We start from the raw sequence: 18,841 nt of genomic DNA on the forward strand, positions 1-18,841 counted from the left end.
ATGAATCGTATTGTTCAAGCTCTAAAGTTAAAAAATATTAGTGTGTCAATTCTACTAATCAATCACCGGTAGACCAACTTCAACCTAAAAAGGTTTTAATGGTGAAGGCTGACCAACTCCTTGATTCTCTCATTAAGATACCAACTTGTTTCTGGGGTTGGGGGTGGGTGTGGGGGATCGAGATTTTAGCGTATAAATAACACTTTTTTTAAATTGCGGTTACCCCCATCCTTTCGTTATAGGCCAACTAATGCTTCCAAGATGGATACTCTTAACACCGATGAACAAATCTACCCATGTTTTATTTGGGCTTATCCTTAACCTCCTAGTGGACGTTGACTCTCCACCGTCCATCTTCAAGACCAATTATACGGATCCAATACTCCATATATGAGCCTTACTTATCCAAATGTTACTCATTTCTAGGGGTGTGTAAAAAACCGATCTGAAATCGAAAAAATAAAAAAAAAATCCAAACCCAAAAACCGGACCAAAATATAAACTAACGTTTTGGTTTTATGTTTCTTTAAAAACCGAAATCATGGTTCGAATTTTGGTTTTGCATGTAATAAAAGCTGAAAAAACCGAACCGAATTCTTAAATTTTTATTTTTTATTTTTTGTTGTAAGTAATTTATAAGATATGTGTAACACCCCGCCCCTCGCACCACCAATATTGTCCGCTCTGCCCACAAAGAGCTCACGGATTTGTTTTTGGTTGCCAAAAACGCGTTGGTGATGTTAAGAGTTAGGACATTACTTATGAACCAATGATCTCTCTTGTCCACGGCCGATGTGGGATTTGCCTAAGAGTGGGACGATGTTGTGTTTGTCAAGGGTGTTACAGACAGCCCCCCTAGGACTCATCGTCCTCGATGAGGCGTGTCCCAACATCCCGAACGGCACAAGAGTGGCTCTGATACCACCAATATTGTCCGCTCTGCCCACGAAGAGCTCACGGATTTGTTTTTGGTTGCCCAAAACGCGTTGGTGATGTTAAGAGACAGGATATTACTTATGAACCAATGATCTCTCTTGTCCACGGCCGATGTGGGATAGCCTAAGAGTGAGACGATGTTGTGTTTGCCAAGGGTGTTACAATATGTGCATTTAAATTACGTGTTTTTTTATAACCAACCCAGTTGTTATTTCCAATATTTTGTATTTTTGAAGTAATTGAAAAAAAGAAGCCTATACGAGTTAAATACGTGCTATACGAGTCATATAAACCCTATGTGGCTCATATAAAGACTATACGATACAATGGAACAAAACATGACACTCTCCGACACAAAATGTCATAATTTTTGACCTATACGGCTCGTACAGCCCTATACAAATCATATAAACTCATCTGATGTCTAAATAACCTATGTGAGGCGGAAACTTATTCTATTCAAATACCTGATGAGTAGAGAGATTTATAAAAATTTCAAATAAATAATAATAATAATAATATTTAAGGGAGGTAATTGTGAATCAAGGTGTCGGCTTGTCTAAAACCCTCCTCGGTAGCAGAATTAGGGGCTGGCCGTAACCCTAAGTTTGAATTACAAAATCCTTGTTCAATTCAATGGCGAAACGCGAGATATCCACCACATTGAAGAACTTAAAGGTACAATTCTCCTTTCGTTCACTGATTACTAATCGTAAATTCGTTCCCAAACCCTAATTAATTTTAATTTTATTCTTCCATCCGATTAAATTCAACCAATGGTTATTGTATACCTGTATTATCAGTTTATGCAAAGGGGCGCAAAGAAGGAGGAGACCACCAAAAAGGCAGAAGAAGAACAAGTTATTATTGTACCTGATGGAATTTTTCGATCTTTAATCACTACCAAAAAATGGTATTTATTTATTTACTTATTTATTATGGTTTTTTTTTATTTAATGTATGCATGTTTTGTAATTGGAACCAATTTGGGGTGTGCAAAGTCTGTTTGGTTAAATTTGGTTAATTGTTTACTGTATTTTTTTTTAAAATTTGTTTTGGTTGAAAATGGTTCAGTTATGGTGTTCCAATGAAGTTGAAATATGCCGGTTCCAAGCTTGGTTACAAACCGTTGCAGCATAACTTTTAAATGTTTGAATCTAGAATTGGAGGTATAAAAGATTGAAATAGAGGTATAAATTTTTGGGAAAAAAAAACATACAAGACGCATTAACTGTAATCATAACTGAATGGTCGGTTAACTAGATTCACACAACCATAACTGATCGGTTTTGTTGGTTATGGTTTGGTTTTTTCACCCCTAGAACTAATGATTCATTCATGGTTATGATTGGAACATATGACATATTGAAACTTTGTATATCTGTGGTTCTCTCAGTTTTCTTTGTTACAGTTATTGTTTTATGGTTTTTAAATTTCTTAACAATCGTTTTTGAATCCAGTATGGTTATTATGGAAGGGGATCCTAGTCCTGCGGCCATCAAAGGCCGAATGTCGTTTCAAAGTTTTAATCCATCCATTGATGTAAGTATAAACGCTAAAGTGATGAAAACTTGAGAAGTATTTTCTTTGTAATAAGCTGATATGGGATTATGGTCTTCGCCTTTTTGCTTGTTGTAGAAATTGAATGAGGTGGCTACAAACCCTAGACAATCTGATGGTGATGCTACATCTTCTGGTGATCAGGGAAAACCGTCTAATAGGTTGGTTATTCTGTTTAAAGCCCTTGTTTGATTTGTTGTTAAAAGAATTCTAGAACCATTGTATCAATCAATATACCTTGAAATGGTCATGGTTTTCTGTCTATTTTTATATGATACATGGTTTTGCATCATATATTATGTAAATTCAACACATCACAAGGAAAAAGGTTTTGGGTTGGTTGACGTGACCCATTTCTTACCAGGTCAACCTGAACATGAACTGTTTAATAAATGGACCAATCCAAACTTAACTTGTTTAAGTGGTGGCAATTTCAATACATGTTTTAATGATTGAGGCCTTGTTTGTATGTTTGAATAATTGAATGTACATTGCTTAATTGCTATTAGTGGTTGCAGTTTCAACACATTTCTTATGAATGTGTTGATTTTGGCTGTGTTTTATTTCAAACGGGTCCAAAAAAAGAAGAAAACTTAAAAAAGGAAACTGTTTTGATTGGTTGAAACTTGAAAGGTGACTGAAGTGTATTTTGTACACAAAATCTTTTAGATCAATATGCTTATTTTATTGAGAAACTACGGTTTAGACTGTTACCCCAACCAGCCCATTATGATTTAATGTTTTCTTGTTATAGAGAAAATGAAGAACCGGTAAGCTTGACTAAGAATAACGTCAACGGAGACCTCAAAAGGAAACAAGTTGAAGCTACAGCAGAGCCCAATAAATCAGTAAATGTTATTGAAGGCAACTCGGGTTCTTCCTCAAAAGGCTCAAATGATAGCAGAAAGAAATCGAATAAGCGAGGAAAGCTCGACTTCAATGTTTTAAGATCTCCAAAGAGTCAAAACAGGACGGGCTGATCAGTTAAGTTTATGGCCCATCAGGGTTAGTTGTTTAGTTGCCATGTAACTTTCCAACAAGGTTATTTATGTTTAGTGTGTAAGATTTTGTTATTCATGTTCAAGTTGAATTGTTGACTACCCATTATTTGACTTCTTATATCTGGTTTTAGTTTGTATTATTTATGATGAAAGAAACAATCTTTTTTATATTTAATGGGTGAATTGGTGATGGTAGTATTATGACATTATCTTTTTATATTGAATGTTATATACCCCTTTTATTATACTGGAAAATTTTAAATTCCAAAAGAGAAAACAAAGCAGGAAACAATTGGTGTGTCGAAAACAAAACACAAGCAATGAACGCCAACAACGGATGCCTTGCAGCTGCTCTAAAACAGTTTCTGAATGCAATGGTAACATGCTTTCTGATATAATCAACCCCCATTCTATTAAGGTTTCGTCCAGAATTCTCCTCTTTTTCCCTTCTAATTTAACTTATTATGAACTGCAGCGGATATACATGTATCATATAATTATGATATATTTTAAAATCAATCAACTAATTTACAAGGCACAATAAAATACGATATATTTAAATTAGTTATCATGTTATATAAACAAATAAATTAGGTTGTATATATCTAAAATAATAATATTAAAAAACAGTTAGGAATATCCATTAAACAATTTACATAACTGAAGAAACACTAAGTGACCCGGTGCAGATTATAGATAATCTGGGGGTTAAGTAATGTTTCCCACGGGAATGAGGTCCAACAGAGACGGTTGTTCTTCAGGGGACCTGCAAAACAAACACCGTAAGCTCGTCACTGAGAAGGGGGGGGGGTTCCTCCTTGTGACCACCCTCCGGCGTGAGAATCAGACTAGATTGCTCTGAATATAAGTGTATATTAAGAGATTGCTAGATAACAGGATAGCAGATGATCTTACCATTCCAAGATGTTGGAGTATTTATAGCCGAAGGTAGGTTTCCTAGAAGGTACAGCCGGCTGAATAGTATTCCTGTTCTACCAACAGTGGACTATGCACAGGCCATACTGGTTGGTGGGTAGGTTACGGCCAACAGTAACAAAGTCGGCTGCACTATTCCACCAACTGTAGATTATGCACGTCCCACCTACTGTGGATTGTACGCAGGCCATGCTGGTTGGTGAATAGGTTACGGCCAACAGTAACACTATTCCACCAACTGTAGGCTGCGCATGCCCCACAGTAAGGGTTGGTGAGTAGGCAGCGGCTAATAGTGACAAACAGTACTAGAGGGTGCTCCTCCTCGCACTGTTGTCGGTGAGCTGTCACCCTGTGATTGGCTCATGGGCTGTTCTGGTCAGATCGTCTGTCCTATCCATACCTTGGTAGGTATAGTACAAAAGATCTTTCAGAATCATACGGACTGGCTCATTTAGGCGGGATTGTTCCCGCCTTGCTCATTCCTTCATGTGACTACTGAAGTAGCTAGTGTCTTGTGCGTGTAGCCCTGCTGTCTGCGGGTAGCCTTCCCTGATGGCTTGTATCCGCAACTGCGGGAACAGGCGGGGGTACTTCACCATTGGGAGGCTTTCCCTGCGTGTACAGCTTGCGTACTGCGCGTAAGGTTCTCTGAGCATGGTGGGTCCTGCGGGAGCAGATGGCCTTTGCGCAGACGTCCCTGTTCAAGGTGAGTCTTGCGGGACCAACTGGGCTCTGCTGGGACCTACCTCTTCAAGTCCCCCCAGTCCAATGTTCTTCTCATGAATGTTTAATAAAGTGAGGTGAACATTTGGACTTTAAGCAAGGGGTTTTGAAAAGGGGTTTTTAGTTTTAAGGTTCTCCGTGGGGATTCTTCCCGCGGGTTTCCTAATGTCACTTGCAAAAATTCCCGATTTTTTTGCTTGATCTTTGGGTATGATGCGGGTAGGTATGTAACCTTCTCGCAAGTCAGGAGCGTTGAGTCTCACTTGTATATATTCTCCATGGGGTTCTGGTGGTTTTCAACATAGTGATCAATTATGTTAAGACCACCAATTCCATCACGGAGTTTCAAACAATATAATTCTCGACGTTCCCGTTATGCGGGGATGTTATTCCTCTATCCGCAAGCATTGCTCAGAAGATCCTTCTTGGTTTCAATTCTCTGCGGGGCGCTAGGTATGTGAAGGGTTTTGCCTTACACTACCCACGCTCGTCTTACGGTTACTTTACTTCCAAGGTACTGGGGTCCATTCCTTGCGGGTGCTAGGTATGTGAAGGCTTTTGCCTTAACACTGTACCCGCACCTGTCTTATAGTTACTTGGTTGCCCAGGTATTCTTGGCTTCAATTCCCTGCGGGTGCTAGGTATGTGAAGGGTTTTGCCTTAACACTGTACCCGCACCCGGCTTATGGTTACTTGTTTGCCAAGTTATTCTTGGCTTCAATTCCCTGCGGGTGCTAGGTATGCGAAGGGTTTTGCCTTAACGCTGTACCCGCACCCGGCTCATGGTTACTTGTTTGCCAAGGTAAGGGGTATTTTCCCGTTTACTTTTTTGAATCTTTTTGAATTTTTTGAAATTCGAAGGGTTGGTGGAAAGATAAGAACAGTCCAAACCTCTGAAACGTCGTGCGACGGTTTCTTCTGACTGTGTCAGGACGTGCAGGAAGTTATGGTGACGTGACAGTACATGGTCATTCCAGACGCTTTTTCAGGCGCGTGGGCGCGATTTTTCGGGCGCGTGGCCGCAAAATTACTGGCACGCGTCCTTTTGACAGCTGTTGCCAGCTTGCTTTTTGCCACGCGTCATAGTTTCATTGCACCTTCAATTTCTCTCTCCTCCGCATTAAATTCACCGCATTAATTGCAATTAGTATATAAAGGGGGTGGAGGATCCTTTCCAATTCACACTTTCACATTTTCTCTTCATCTTTACAGCGATTTCCGGTGAATACTCTATTCAGTCGAGCATTCCCTTGAAATCGTTTTCTTCTTCCTTCTGCAAGATGTATTCACATGATTTCGAGTCTACAACTGATGATAGGAGTACTGCTGGCGAGTGCCAGTGTGCTCTGCCCGGCGATCAGTACCGGTATGTTGTTAGGAAGTTCATGCTCGATTCTCTCGAGCCTGAGTTTCCTGAACCCCATCAGACCGTGTACGATGCCCCCAGAGGCAAGATCGGGGTTTATGCAGCATTCTTTGTCTATGGGAATCTTAGGTTCCCATTGACAAAGTTTGTTTACCGTGTCCTTGAGAGGCACGGTGTTCATCTTACCGAGTTGCACCCCATGGCGATCGCCAAGATTCGCCACTTCGAGTGGGTGTGCCGGATTTTGGGCATCGAGCTCTATGTGGACCGCCTGATGACCTTCTATACCTGGAGGTGCATCCAGGGGTGGTACACCCTGACAACCCGTATTAAGGGTTTAAAGATTTGCGCGACCGAGCGCAGTCTCCGATCGTGGAAGCGGGAGTTCTTCTACATATCCGCCCGCGCCGTCCCCCTTGCCATGAAGTTTAAAAATGGCCAAGCAATTCCGAGCTTTCACGCCACCAACTACCAGGAGGCGGAATGGTTCTCGAAGATATCCCTGGTCCAATCTCGGGTTTACCGGTTTGCGGAGTCCGGGATGGTGATGTTGGGGATGAGCCGGGTGTGGAAGGAGGCTTCTCAGGTTCCCATCCTTCTCGAATACGGTTTGAACTCTATTCCTTATGGTATGTCTTGACTTTTTTGCTGATATGAGTTTGTCTTCTAACTGTATCTTTTCTTTCAGAGGGGAACGATTTGGAGTCGCTCCTGTACCCGCGGGAAGCTGACGGTCCCGCGCGGATGGGTACTCGTGCTCTAGACGAGGGCGAGTTGCCCATCCTGGAACAAACGGCGGATCGGGTTGTGGAGGTCTATCCGCTGGGCCACGAGATCCTGAGCCACCGGCGGCCAGGTAAGGCGATATTCTATCCTCAATCCCTCAGTGCTGTACCCGCTGCCGGAATTCCTGACATCCCTTCTTCTGAGGAATCCGCAGAAGGTCATTCGCTGGTGCGGAAGAGGAAAGCTGCCGGCGGAAAGGGGAAGGAGAAGGTGGCCTCCACAGCCGATCCAGTGCTTCTATCTGACACTGAGTCAGATAGTGAAGAGGTGGCGGGGAACCCCGGTGGTGAGAAGACCACTGCTCCGGAGGCTACGACTGTTGCCTCCGGAGAACCAACGACGACGACGGTGACCGGCATCAAGAGACCGGCTCCATCGGGCTCGTCCCCGCCCGTCCGTACGTTCAGGCTCAAGAAAACCCGTAAGTACAAACGTCCTTATCTTTGTAGATTTATCACTATAAATTTATTGAAACTTATCTTCTTGTGCAGGCGTGGATGTTGACGCATTCCAGGGTGGAGCGCAGGGGAGTACCTCTCCGCCAATGACGGTAGGCTCGGTCAGCCTACCTGAGGTGTCGACCCAGGCGCCTGCGCCTGCATCCGCTGGTCCAGTTGCTCACTCCTTTGAGCCGACTGTTCCAGCCGAGATGACGTCACCGCCGGCCGTGAGTGCGATTTTTACAGCATCCTTCACGGAGCCGGCGGTTACTGTTGCTGCTGACTCCACGGCGGCGACCGCGGCGGATACCATGCCTCCGCCATCTACTGCGGCGGAAACCGTGCCGCCTCCGCCATCGGCCTCGACGGCCGAACCTTCAGGTACGCGCGAGGCTTCTCGCCAATCTTTGTTACCTTCCCATCTGCCTGACCTTTTGGATGGATTTCCCTTAGGTTCAGGTGATGGGTTCGGTGGCTATCGGCCTGTGATCGACCCTACAGGTGCGTAGGGTTCTTTTGGCCTTTATACATTTTTTTTTATCATCTTTTCCTAACTGCTTTGTTTCTTTTGCAGTGTCGGATTCCAATGAAGTGTATGTTCCAAGATGGAACATTCGCCGAGGAACAACCCTTTGCACACCTGTGGAGTGCGTGGACTGGGCTCGCCACGCTGCTCCCCATGGTGCGTTGGGGGAAGCCATGGTTAGCTACCAGGAGGGTAGGCTAACCAACGAGCTTCGGGTTCTCCTGGCCCGGATGCAGCCATGCGTCGAGCTGCTTTGTCGTGAAAACGACAAGTTGAAAGCAGCTCGCGTTAAAGAAGTATCTCAGGCGCGTGCTCTCCGGGAGGAGAACCAAAAACTAACCGCAGTGGCTGCGGAGAAGGATAAGGCCTTCAAGGCCCTCGAGGTTGAGGTTCAAGCGCGACTCGAGGCCCGCTCCAAGGCTGCCCAAGCTGTTAACGAACAGCTTCGGCTAGCTAAGGAGACTGCGAGGAACGCGACCGAGAGGGCCACCAAGGCTGAAGCTGTTGCTGAGCCTCTCCGCCTGGAGAATGAAGAACTTAAAGCCAAATTAGAGGCTCTTCAACAGGCTCATGATGCCTTGGCTATGGAGGATGCAAAGAAGCTTCAAGAGATCCTGGACCAGAGGGGTGTGCGCAAGCGGAAGCTTAAGGGCGTTGAAGAGGCCGCTGCAAAGGATGTGCTTCTTGCCAATCTTAATAAGAGCGAAGCCGAACGCGCCTGCACCCAAGCTCAAGCCGCCCTTCAAGAAGCTCTGGTTGCCAAGGAATGGCTTCTTCGAGAAGCGTTGCCTCAGGTATTTTAGCTTTGTCTTCACGCTTTCCTTTGCGACAGAAGTTTCTTACACTTGTACATTTTCTTTGTAGGTTGTGCATCGGGTCTTTTCAGAGACATCTTACGACGATGCTATGAGCGCAGCCCTCAACGCTTCTCATGAGGATGGGGAACGGACCGGCTTCCTGCTTGGTCTAGGGTTTGCTGAGAAAGGCGTCCCGCCTTCCAACTTCCCTTTGTATAATGCGGATACTGAAACTATTTACGACCAAGCAGTGAACCAGTATGCTGCCTTCCCGCATCCGGTGGTGGAGAAGGTGAATGAAATTGCTGCTGCTGATGATGGGCTTGCTGTCCTTAGAGCTTTCCTTGAACCGTCACACTCTGCTGATGGTGCGGGTCCAAGTGGAAGAGGTCCTGAAGCATGATCCAGAAGATCCCTTTCCACCACTAGCGTAGATATTTGTTTTTGTATTTCTTTTGTATGCGGGTATATACCCAGCAATGTTTGTAATATTCGAGTTTCGATGAAATAAAGAATGTGTTTGTCCTTTTCTTTGTTGCATGTTTACACTTAGCAATTTCTTTAGTACTTAGATAAGTTAACTTTTTGACGTGGTAAATTATAAGTTTATTTTGCTTCCTCTTTCATGATTGTGCGGGTAGGACCGTCACTTGCACTTAGTAGGATGGCTAAACTTACATTTAACCTGCGTGGAAGTTTACCTCATCTTTTCCTTTGAAATTTTCTAAGTGTTCAGAATAAGTTAACCTTTGAACGTGGTAGATGATAGGTTGAAGTTTTGCTTCCTTGTTCGTGATTGTGCGGGTAAGACCGTCACTTGCACTTACAAGGATGGCTAAACTTTACTTACATCTGACCTGCGTGTAGGTTTTCCTTAGAACTTTTTAACATTTTTAGCGTTGTGTTTATGCGGGTTTTGCCGCCTTCCACACAAAACTACTTACTTCTTCACACATTGATGCGGTGAATACCGGCACATGGGAAGTTCATAAGTTAAAGGTAAGGCTATCAACACATTGTGAAAGGAGAATCATTTCCATTAGAAGTGGCTCTTAGGCCTTTTCTTTACAAGTTTGGAATTGATCTACATATAACATTTGCGTAATTGAGCTCCATTCCATGTTCTTTGGATGGGAGTGCCATCGAGCCTTTCGAGCCGGTATGCGCCCTTTCCCAGAACTTGTTTGATAACGTATGGCCCTTCCCAGACTGGGGCCAGCTTTCCTGGGCGTTCTTGGTTCGAAGCCTCGTTGTTACGCAGTATGTAGTCTCCTTCACTGAAGTTGCAGAGTTTTACCCGCGTGTTGTAGTACTTTTGCATTTGTCGTTTGTAATTCTCTTCACGCACTGCGGCTAAGTCTCTGCGTTCCTCGGTTAGCATAAGGTCTAACCGTCTTTCCGCATCATTGTCTTCTGGCTGGATCAAGACCCTTGGTGAGGGTAAACCAATTTCGACCGGGACCATGGCTTCAGTGCCATAAGTGAGACTAAACGGGGTTTCTCCCGTACTGGCCTTCTTCAGCGTTCTGTTTGCCCAAAGGACGTGCGGAAGCTCGTCCACCCAGCCGGATCTGTGTTTCAACAATTTACATAACCATCAACAATTTTGTAAAAGAAAGTGTGATTTATATCAGGATCGATCAATGAATTAAGAACTGCTGAAAACATATATATGCATCAAACAATTTTGAAAAAGAAAGTATTTTTATGTTTCTCTTAATAGCCTCTAAATTATCACTTACGACGCAAACCTTGATTTAATGTCACGGGTTGAATACTTGAATATGCATTTAAGTTTGCAATAATCCGTAGTATACTAGACTTCCATAACTTAGTATTTTCAATGAAAGAAATTTGGCAATTGGATTATATAGTTGAATGCGAGATCAACCTAACACAACCTCTCTAGAAATACCTTTTTTCTGTATAATTCTAATAATAATAATAAACAAGAAAAAATATTTTTTAACATACAGGAATCTTAAAATTATATTTCGCATAAATATTTTAGTTATAATGCGCATATTGTGTTTGATTATGTGCTCTTTAAGTTTACTTTTCTTAATTTTTTAATAGTTAAGAAGCTAAAATGTTGAGTCTTACTTTTAATACCATTTTTATTGAACATTTTACGATCTAATGGTACGATTCCGTTTTAAAATAAAACCGGACTGTAAACATCCTCACATCTTTTTAAAGGATAAAAGAGTTTTTCTGCTTCTGGATGTTTTAATTCTTGTTAATGTTTATGCTCCTAAAAATGAGGTGGAAAGGAAAACGGTGTGGGATAAGTTATTGGTTTGTTAAAACTCGTTGTCGGTTTTCATAGAGAATTTTAGTGAAATTAGGCGTTAGTCCGAGAGATTTTCTTTGTTTATGTCATTATGTGTGATTCAAGTTCAAACGATTATAATAATTTCATTTAGAAGCGGGATTATTGGAGTAAAACATTGGGGTATAGAAGATCATATATCATATAGTTTTAGGAAAACAAATATGAAACATTATACAACATACTTGTGTTTTCTGTAACTATCTAGCTTGATCTTCTATTCATTTATTTTCTTACCCTATATTACATATCTTGATTTCCTCTCAACGACTATTACTAGCACTTGATGGCGCTAGACTTCTCTAATGCGGTGCACCTTGATCGGCAGGCCTTGTTTGGGCACGGGGAAGGGGACATACTGTATGCCATTATCTTCTCCAATCACTTCCCATCTGCAAACACATATCCAAGCAAACGGTTTTAGAAATTTTGTGCCATTATATGCCAGTGTAGATGGTATATTTAGTTATTAAGCATAATTAAAATCAGTAATTAGGTGAAAGTAGGCTTGCCTGAAGGAGGTAGTAAGGTGGTGGATAAGGATAAACATCTCAAGCTTAGCTAGCTCATTCCCCGGACAAGCGTGAGCTCCACTCCCAAATGGCATGTATGTGTTCGGGCGAGGTGCTACCTATAGTATATGAAATCAAATTAATAACAATGGTGTATCTTACTATATATATGCATATTCTATCAATAAATAGAAGCAACATGATTATAAAGTATTTAGGTTCTAACCTCGAATCGTGAAGGATCAAACTTGTTAGGGTCAGGGAAGAAGTCAGAGGAGTAATGAATGGTTCTAAAGAGAGGAAGAACCTTCCAACCTCGCGGGATGATATAACCTTCTATTTCCACATCTTCAACGGCTTCTCGAAACAAAAACGATAGAATGCTTGCGCTCCTCAACGTCTCTTGTATAACGCGAGCAGTTATTGGCATGCGTCTAGTGTCATCCCATGTCATTCCACGCCTGGTTACCAGTCTCTCTCGATGGATTTCTTCTTGTTCATTCTGTTTATGAAATAAGACTTGGGTAAATATATGTACCAAATAGTTAAACTAGCTTTGTTAACACCAATAAAATTGTTGAAAGTAATTGTTTATAATGAGATTGAAATATTGAATCAATCCGTCGATTTAATTAGTTACTATAGATTCCCATTAAACACAATCCGTCGATTTTATTCTCATCCGAGATTCAACTACCTTAACAGCATCCAAAAGAAGAGGATGATCATGCAAGTACTTGAGCAGCCATGTTAGGACACTTGCAGTTGTATCATGAGCTGCAAATATGACTCCGATTATATTATCTGCTATCTGTGAATCACTCAACTGGTCTTTTCCATTTAATCCCAAGAATACTCCTAGCAGTCCTCCACCATACTCTCCAGTCTCCCTTCTTTTCTGCATAATCTTCTTCAATCTCTCATTAAGAAGTTTCCTAGCCTATAATTCATGGTGTTAGTAAAAATACTCCCCAAAATATGTATAATATTTTTCCATATACATATAGACATGTAAACTAATATTTAGATATGTTAAAAGCTTGATGATTCATGAAGTTAATAGATGATCCATAAAGTTTATAAGCTAGTAATTAAGCGAAAAACTCCCCAAAACATGTACTATATATTAATAACCGAAAAGCGCAATGTAATCAAACATTTTAGCAAAAAAAGTATTTAATTTCCAATAAACTGACAAGTAATCTATTACTATATGTGATCATTAGAAAAATAATGGATGGTGATTTTCTCACCTTCAATGCTTTGTTGAATGGAGTTCCTGGAAGGTTCAAAGGCATTGAATTATACCCTTTCTCTATGCAATGATACAAATGCTTTAATCCTTCAATTTCTTTCTCCTCTACGTCGTTCCCGAATACTGATATCATTGCCACTTCATATGAATACTGTATCCCACAAAGCAAAAATACATAAATGTCAGATTATGCATGTGTCACAGTTGTTCATGGTAACTCGACCAACATACAAGTATCATGCATACCTTCTTCATCTCATGCAAGGTGTTGATAGAGTCCATACGCTCCCAGGTGGCAAGAAGACCGAGGACAATGTTCTCAATGTTGCGAACCTGATCTTTAATCGCGGAAGGAAGAAATGAAGATTGGATGAGTTTCTTGAGGTGGGAATGGTATGAACCTTGGTGAAAAAAGACTGCTTGAGGGCCTATCAACTTCTCTTTAGTTGAAGGATATGTGGGTTTGAAGAGATGAGACTGAGTCACTAAGATTATTTTGGTTATCTCAGGGCTTGATATCATTACAGATGGACATCCCAGTATGTGACTCGTGAATATTTTTCCATATCTAGTTGACAAGAAAGTAAAATCATTCAAATACAAGTAATTTAGAAAAGAAATAATTAATAATTAACCAAATTGATATCATAAATAAATAAATAAAAACATTGTGAGAAACTACTTTTTAAACTTTTAAACAAATATAATTTGCAAAAGGGTAATTATAATCATCCAAATAAATTGGAAATTTTTTCATAAATAGTGCTTTTGATACATTTGGCTCCTTGGCACCGGAAGCTATCTGTTTTCTAACCAGGGTCCAACAGGTTGTGCATAGCAATGTGTCGACTCCAAAGGAGCAGGGGTATGTCTTTAGCAGGTTAGGGTTTGCAATTCAGAAAGGGGTGGCGGCGCAGCTTGTTGCCCGCCTACCTGCTATATTGATTTAATATCTATGTTTCTACATATTGGAACCCAATTTTTGACACATCTAAATAAAGAAAACGAAATTAGAAAAAAAAATGGTATGGTTTTAATCCATTCAAACATGCTTTTCTTCTTAATTATTATTATTAGTATTATAATTATAATTATAATTATAATTATTTATTTGATTTGATTTTTAAGACTCTAAACATTTATACATGTGAGTTACAACATTTGAGTAAAGTCATTAAATTAAATCATTAAAACGCCTTTTTTTCTTTTAATTATTATTCATACAGAAAAATGTTAATTAATTGTTTTAAAAAAATGTGGCTAGCTTCAAACAAAAAAAAAAGCAAAAACAGAATATTAGACCTTCAGAAACCAAAAAGCTTACAAATTCACTATAAAAATGATTTTAAATTAAATTAAGGTATTATAACCACGATTTGATATTTATGATGATATGTTTAATCAATATGTAACCATTTATATTCATAAAAACATCTACCAAATCTTATACGAACGAAATAAACAACTTTAATAAGAAAAAAAATTGCATAAACGTGGCAATTTATATCTTGATCACATTATTGTCAAGCATATCATTTGCATAAACCAAACAATCCATTAATATATGGGGAAGGGGAAATTAATATTATGTTTCATTTTCCCCAAATAACTCTCAACGTACGTAACAAAAACCTCCTTCGACACTTGGAGAAGGAAGTGCTCGAATTATTGGAGTAACACGATCGAGGATGTACGTAAGGCCAACCCATCGAACCATGCAATACCAAATTGATATAAACTTTTTGATTGAAATTACATTTTTTTTAAACAAAAGTGCAAAAGGTTAACAACATTTATGAATGTGTGTGTTTTTATTTTTATTTTTTTAAGTACCTTAAAAAAGAATCCAATATTTATGGAAACTAATAATATGATCAAATATCCACATATATAGAAAACCCGAGTGTAATAAAATTAATATAAGAACCTCATTTGACGTTTAGAGAAGAAAGTGTTTGGATTTTGGGTGTAGAGGCTGAGGGTTTCACCGATATAAGGCCAACCCATCGAGCCAGGTGGCAGCCGCCGGTGTCCGCTTTGCATGCGCCTGAGTAACACGTTACAAACGAGCGCCACAAGAAACAACAAAACCAGAAATGGTGAAAGAAGGAAATGCAGTGGTGGTAGAATTAGGACAGACATGTTTGTTGAATATATAGGATGAGTTGCAAAGTTTTGAAGGCTGGTTGAGGTGGTGGTGGTGGTGGTGGCATGGTGGATGGGTTGTATTTATACTGTTTTGTGGGGGATTAGGATGGATAAGATTGGCCCAAGTGTCCGGGACAAGTGTCACCCATCTGGATAAACACATCATTACAATACCATTAATGGGTTAAACTCATTCATTTCCGGAATTGAATTAAAGTTGAAAACATTAATTACATAATATTTTCCTAGTAATTATCCTCTTTTCTTTCAACTCCATGTTTTTTTAAGACTATTAAGATTTTATTGGCTCTGAATTTATCCTTTAATATTATGTACGCTACATCGTACCTGGACGCTAATTAGGCTTTGAATAAAGTTCATGTTCGATCACTTGACCTTGTCGTGTATAAAGCCCCTGCTTGCGAGCCACTTTCATTCCCCTCCCACAGTAAATAGCCAACCGAAGTTCGCGTGTGATGTGGCAGGGAAGGAGTTAGAGCCCATGCTGAAGCCATCACAATATATAGTCTAATAAGTAGAACTTTGGTTGTGTAGACATTGACAAGTTTAAGTACATATAAAGAAGTCAGCACAACGTAGATAGAAAAATGCGTAAATCAAGAGAAAGTAACGTTGATGTAAAAATGAGTGTTAAGAAACATTAAAGTCTATCTAAAAAAAGGTAAAATATATATCATTATATCATATTTGATCAGGGTTGGTTTGAGTAAAATTTACATTGAAATACAGAAGGATTAAGTGTTAAATAAAGCTAATAACGGAAGGTGGGTGAGCTTGAGTTTGAATTTGTGTAAATTGTTTAATTCGTGTTTAGAAGATGATGTCCATACGTTTTGGAACCTTAAATTAACCTCATGGGTATGGAATAAAAATTATAACTGGATCAGATGTGAAGCTACAGGTGATTCATTCGAGTTATTATTGGAGCATATTGCAAAGGCGCAGGTTTCTAAGGTGACTAAAAAGGTTCGATTATCTATCTCGCATACAACTTGTTGAAGGTTGCCAAAAATTCTAAATGATTTTGTGTCTAAAGATGTGATATACGATTGGTCAACTCGATAACATAAGAGATTATGATGTTTGGTTTTAATTAGATTAAAAATAGATCTATGTGGAACTCTTTGGTATGGGAATCGTAACTCGACAATGCGATAAAATGTTTCTAGGAGAGATCACTAGTGAAGTGGAATGGATTCTTGTTGATGCCTTTTTTACTTATTTTTTAATTTTTTTTCCTTATTTAAGTGTTCTTGTCTATCAGTTACATGTTGAATTTTTAATTTTAATTTTAGTTTTTATTTTTAAATAATATAATTGTGCCATTCAAAAATTAATAAAAAAGGTAAATTAAAGTATTAAGTGTAACTGATAACTAAAAAATTACAACAAAAGATTTAAAAATATATATTACCATATCAATCTTTTAGTAATTAGTACCATAGGTTTAGTAAGATGTTTCCATCGAGTACTGTGGATGGAGCTCGAACTCTGATTCCCTCTGTGCATAAGAGTATTCTAGTGGTATCTTGCTGACTTTTTAAAAGATGGTCATCAGTTTAATTCTCGTTAATGACAAAATATTGTTTTGAACCAAAGTTTTACCATAGCAGGTCTTCAGGCGATGGGGTTCCCTTAGAAGTTGTGGTAGGTCAGGTAATCATCGTTGTTTACGATCACGGTCGTGGGTGACCTTTTACGTATGCGATTGGCAGGCCTTCGTTGATCATTCAAAAGAAAAGATTTAATCCTCCCCATCCTCATCTGATATTTTAAACGAAGTCACATGGAGTCACTCAAAAAACTCAGACATAGTAGTACTATACATAACAACAAAAAAAACTGTAGTACAGTAACTACGGTGGTACAAGCATAAATCCACCCATGCTTGGCTGCTTGCCACCAAGTCAAAGCTTAATTAATTTGATGGTTTTTATTGACAACTCACGACATCGGACATCTTTAAGAGAGAGAGCCTTTTGCAAATGTTCGTGTTAAAAATTATTTAGGCAAGAGCCAAGAAGCAAAAATTAAAAAAAAAAGTATGCTACCGTTCATGCCGACATACTAGTTTAATATACGATATTTGAAGTTTTATTTTATTAAATTGGGACACACTTTTTTTTAAATAATTAAACGTTACATTCAATAGAGATAGAATCTTAAATAGTATTTGATATGCAAAAATAAAATAAAAAATAAAATAAGTTACGATGAAGGAATGAAAAAAAAAGTTTTTTGTTTGGTCAATATAATGTAATGAACTATTACAATCTAATTCCACTATGTTAAAAGAATATTATGTAAGAATATATTATTAGAGTTTTAGTATTATAATGTACCATAATTAGAAGATTGTATTTGATCATGTTTTATTGTATTTATCTTACTGTAAGTCTGTAACGTTATATATAGTTGATCAATAATACATTACACGTTACGGGGTTTTCATTATTCTACATGGTATCAAAGCCTTAAGCCTTAAGGTTCTGACCTGTTTCATTTTTTTTCTTTCTCTTCTTCTTTTTCTCGTCCTACCCCGGGGACGTTTGTACACATATATCGTTAACTACGGTGTAACGCTACCGCTTTTTGATCAGCTGCTATAGATTAAAATTTACAGCCCCGTCATAGACTACGGTCTATCCCGATCTCCTCTTTCTATCTCAAATCCACACACGACACACCTATGGACAGACATAAAAACCACCGCTTCATCACACACCACCAAGTAGCCGGTTTGGTCTTTTGGTTCTAAGTGTAATACTGAATCATGTTTTAAACTCGGATAATCACTTTTGACGTTTTAAATATTTGATCTTTATTCTTAATTTTCTTTTTTCCTTTGTTTTCTTTTTTATTTAGCTTTCTACCTTCTAAGGTAATTTTATTTTACTTGTTTAATTTCATTCAAACCAAACACAATGTTTGTTTTCTTGCTCATGCAAATTAAACATTCGATCTCATCAATGGCAATTCCTTTTATCTCATCAATAACCTTTTGGTTTTAGCGTTAGTATTTTTATTTTTTATATTTTTCGTTTTTTTTCTATCCATATATTTAGTTTTTTATTCCATTCACGAAGGTTTTCTCCTTTGTAATTCCTTTAGCTTTTCTTCTGCTTCGTGTGTTTCGTTAATTTTTTTTTTATTATTTATATATTTTTTATTGTTATGCCGCCATTGTGCCGTCAAGTTGTTGCTTCGGCCAAATCAGTTTTAGCTTCTGTCGTTGCAGTCGAAGCACCTATGATCAAACCTAGTCGTCATTTGGCCACAGTCAAGACACCGCTGATCTTCTTAGATCCTATAACCGATCGAGTTTCTGCTCTACGTGACAGCCGGTCGTATATCTTCACAAGCTTTGCGCTCCAGTCCGGGTGTCCGATTTCCTACCGATCTGAATGCGGGGGAATGTTAAAGAATATTGTAGAATAATATATTATTAGAGTTTTAGTATTATAATGTTACCATAATTAGGAGATTGTATTTGATCATGTTT

General features: G+C 39.1%; 2 protein-coding genes across 2 annotated transcripts; one reads left to right on the top strand and one right to left on the bottom strand.

Moving 5' to 3' along the window:
- The first annotated feature begins 1,464 nt into the window (after positions 1-1,464).
- On the top strand, positions 1,465-3,920 carry LOC143553544 (uncharacterized). Its single transcript, XM_077043527.1, has 5 exons — positions 1,465-1,614; positions 1,740-1,849; positions 2,397-2,478; positions 2,575-2,657; positions 3,251-3,920. The coding sequence occupies exons 1-5, from the start codon at positions 1,573-1,575 to the stop codon at positions 3,474-3,476; spliced, it is 543 nt and encodes a 180-aa protein (XP_076899642.1). The 5' UTR covers positions 1,465-1,572; the 3' UTR covers positions 3,477-3,920.
- A 7,688-nt stretch (positions 3,921-11,608) lies between these two features.
- On the bottom strand, positions 11,609-15,312 carry LOC143553552 (abscisic acid 8'-hydroxylase 2-like). Its single transcript, XM_077043534.1, has 7 exons — positions 15,098-15,312; positions 13,417-13,738; positions 13,169-13,321; positions 12,613-12,855; positions 12,142-12,417; positions 11,916-12,034; positions 11,609-11,795 (listed from the first exon to the last, which is right to left on the bottom strand). The coding sequence occupies exons 1-7, from the start codon at positions 15,310-15,312 to the stop codon at positions 11,696-11,698; spliced, it is 1,428 nt and encodes a 475-aa protein (XP_076899649.1). The 3' UTR covers positions 11,609-11,695.
- Positions 15,313-18,841: the final 3,529 nt, after the last annotated feature.

Source organism: Bidens hawaiensis, unplaced genomic scaffold, assembly GCF_021521415.1.
Source record: "Bidens hawaiensis isolate Kalapana, Puna unplaced genomic scaffold, B.hawaiensis_p1.1 tig00001032_1, whole genome shotgun sequence".
Classification (NCBI taxonomy): Eukaryota; Viridiplantae; Streptophyta; class Magnoliopsida; order Asterales; family Asteraceae; genus Bidens; species Bidens hawaiensis.

Bases quoted from the DNA above. Each gene is read 5' to 3' on its own strand.
- LOC143553552 (XM_077043534.1), bottom strand. From the start codon at position 15,312: ATGTCTGTCCTAATTCTACCACCACTGCATTTCCTTCTTTCACCATTT. The intron at 13,739-15,097 runs GTTCTTATATTA...CTTGTCAACTAG, and splicing joins TTCTCTAAACGTCAAATGAG to ATATGGAAAAATATTCACGA. The intron at 12,418-12,612 runs GTAGTTGAATCT...TTTCATAAACAG, and splicing joins TTCTTTTGGATGCTGTTAAG to AATGAACAAGAAGAAATCCA.
- LOC143553544 (XM_077043527.1), top strand. From the start codon at position 1,573: ATGGCGAAACGCGAGATATCCACCACATTGAAGAACTTAAAG. The intron at 1,850-2,396 runs GTATTTATTTAT...TTTTGAATCCAG, and splicing joins TTAATCACTACCAAAAAATG to TATGGTTATTATGGAAGGGG. The intron at 2,658-3,250 runs GTTGGTTATTCT...TTCTTGTTATAG, and splicing joins CAGGGAAAACCGTCTAATAG to AGAAAATGAAGAACCGGTAA.